Source organism: Penaeus vannamei, chromosome 12, assembly GCF_042767895.1.
Source record: "Penaeus vannamei isolate JL-2024 chromosome 12, ASM4276789v1, whole genome shotgun sequence".
NCBI lineage: Eukaryota > Metazoa > Arthropoda > Malacostraca > Decapoda > Penaeidae > Penaeus > Penaeus vannamei.
The window spans coordinates 15,388,050-15,390,549 of record NC_091560.1 but is presented as its reverse complement, the minus strand read 5'-3'; the positions used below and the strand labels follow the sequence as shown (position 1 = coordinate 15,390,549).

The window sequence follows — 2,500 nt, the reverse complement described above, 5'->3', positions numbered from 1 at the left end:
AATGATGACTCCTAGGTAACTAAGTGGAACCATCTATGTGTAAATAAAATTCATAAAACAAAACTATAGTCAACAGCATTTATAGAACCATTTATGTGTACACAAAATTCATAAAACAAATTACAGTGGATAATGCAATTAGGATGAACATAGTTGAACACAGTTCAGTTGGGTGGGATACAATAATCATCCTTATAGAAACATGTAATTGTATTTCTAGATATACTATCTATACATATTTTGGACATGACTTATCCTTCCTAAGGTTAAAAATCCCATCCCCCATTAATTTTGATCCACAAAAGATTCCTTCTGTCATATTCTAGTTATACTCATATACATGGAGTATGCACTATAACCACAATATTCTGTAAATTACTGATTGTATGCAGATAATATGAAGGCACATTTCATATTTTTAATATATAAAGTTTCTCTTCACATAAAAAATATTATGCATATCTATGGATTCTCTTTGGAAACATTATTTTTGTAAACCTGATAAACTCTTTTTGGAGATGTATTCTAAAATTATTTAAAATCTGAAATAAATGTTTAATGGTCACTGTACATTAAATCCACATGAGACTGCTACTTTCAAATTGAAACATGCTAATAAAATGCAGTGGAAGAGGACTTGAGAAACATAAAGGAAGTGGAATCTATGTTTAAAAACATACTTAACACTTGTGCAACATAGAAATATGCATGTACAAGATCCTTAACCCTTTAGCAAAAAAAAAAAAAAACTTCCTTAAGCATGCAAGCCAGAAATAATACTATGTCAATTGATAAATAGATGTAACCTTTGCCCTTTACTTATACCATAGAGGGAAGTGGAGGAAAAGGCAAATTACTAGGAAATCAATCAAACCAACTGGTTAAGCTTGTCTGCTCAATATCTATTCCAATTTGTAAACCTTTTTTCATCATCACTCAATTATTAATAACGCATCTTTCTAACACATTATTAATCTGCTTTACTTTGGTTTCCAAACTCTTGAAAGATATTAGTAGTTAAATAATTATCAATCAAAATATGCAAACTCTAAAGTACATGACCTATCTACAAATATAATAGTTGATAAGTTTAATCAGTGGTCCTAAATATAATCCTGAGGCAATCATTACCATAACAATAAAAGCAAACCAAAACTAGACACTGAATTACAGTTTGGGCTACCATTACTTCTGAAGATACTCCAACCCTGGCTGGGTGTTGGAGGGGCAGGGGGAGAGGGACGAAACGAGGACGTGCAGATCTCACGTCAGCAGGATGCAAGACAAAGTTCGTTCGTAAATCGGAAAAATGACTATAAACTGAATGATGTATGTCGACATTTCACGTAACGACATAAAATCTGGTCTATGATTTCCCAAGAATCCCCCTGGTAAGAGCACGTGGGGAACAGAGGGAGGGAAGGGGGAGGCAAGGACGTGCGGATCACAACGTAAACAAACCCACCTGTGACCCCCCCCCTCTCCCACCCCCGCCCCTACCCGTCCTCCAGCCATGTCCTTTTGTGTTGAGGTCGAGGATTTTCTGGCATAAATTACCCTAGGGTGCACTCACCGCCTGGGGTTGTGGAGAACATGGTCCCCCCCGGCGTGGTGCTGTAGTCATGAGGCATCTCGGCCGGCGAGTTGATCTGAATTCGGCGAGGAATGCTTTGTGGCTGGGCCTGGGCCACAGCCTGGCGAGCGACGGGCGAAGCAGACATTTTCGTCAAGAGTTTCGAGAGATCGACAGCTAATATTCGCGGAGTGCAGCCGTGGGTGACACGACGTCGGACAGTTCTCGAATAGGGAATAAAATCGTGCGACAATGCTCAGCTGCGTCCGCTCCCCTTTCCGCCACAGCACCACAGCGTGAGTGGCTGCGGCTGCGCGCGCACAGTGTTGGAACCTCGCTCAGCTGCGTATCTGGCAGTCACAAGGGCGATAATCCTATATCTCTAATCTGGAAGGTAGACTCTATCACCAGTTGCCTTCAATAACGTTGAAAGGCCCATTGGATGTAGATGTAAATACGACCTTAGTGTTTTAGTGAGTCGTAATAACTATTGCGCATTAGGAACTACGGTACAAGGCCTATAAGAATCACACAAAAAATCAAAATATACCTGAAATGTCTAAAAGTACCGTAAAATAGTTTACAATGTAACCAGTAGTCAAAGAATAACAATAATGAGTCGTGTGCGTTAGCAAAACGCCCACCACATGGCTCTTGTCTGTGGGCGGGCTAGTGTACATGCTTCCCATTGATATATTTTTATCTGAACCTGATTGTCTGGTAAGAAGAAAGTTTCAGACACGAGTCGTTATAGTGAATGAGTTAGGGACATCTGTTTTCTAAAATCTTTCAAAGATTTGGCATCGTCGATATTCTAAGCTGTATATCACATTCGCAAGGACAAACAACAGATTCCAGTGTCTAATAAATTATCATATTTATTTTCATATGTGTAAATACAGGCAGCAAAACATAGTCATTTAAGTT

General features: G+C 39.1%; 1 protein-coding gene across 1 annotated transcript in view; it reads right to left on the bottom strand.

Annotated features, from left to right (window-relative positions):
• Thor (eukaryotic translation initiation factor 4E binding protein thor) overlaps positions 1–1,921 on the bottom strand; it is a 13,497-nt gene extending 11,576 nt beyond the window's left edge. The window contains exon 1 of the mRNA XM_027367939.2: positions 1,574–1,921. Within this exon, the coding sequence (XP_027223740.1) occupies positions 1,574–1,721 (148 nt within the window). The 5' untranslated portion in view covers positions 1,722–1,921. The remainder of the gene's footprint in view (positions 1–1,573) is intronic.
• Positions 1,922–2,500: the final 579 nt, after the last annotated feature.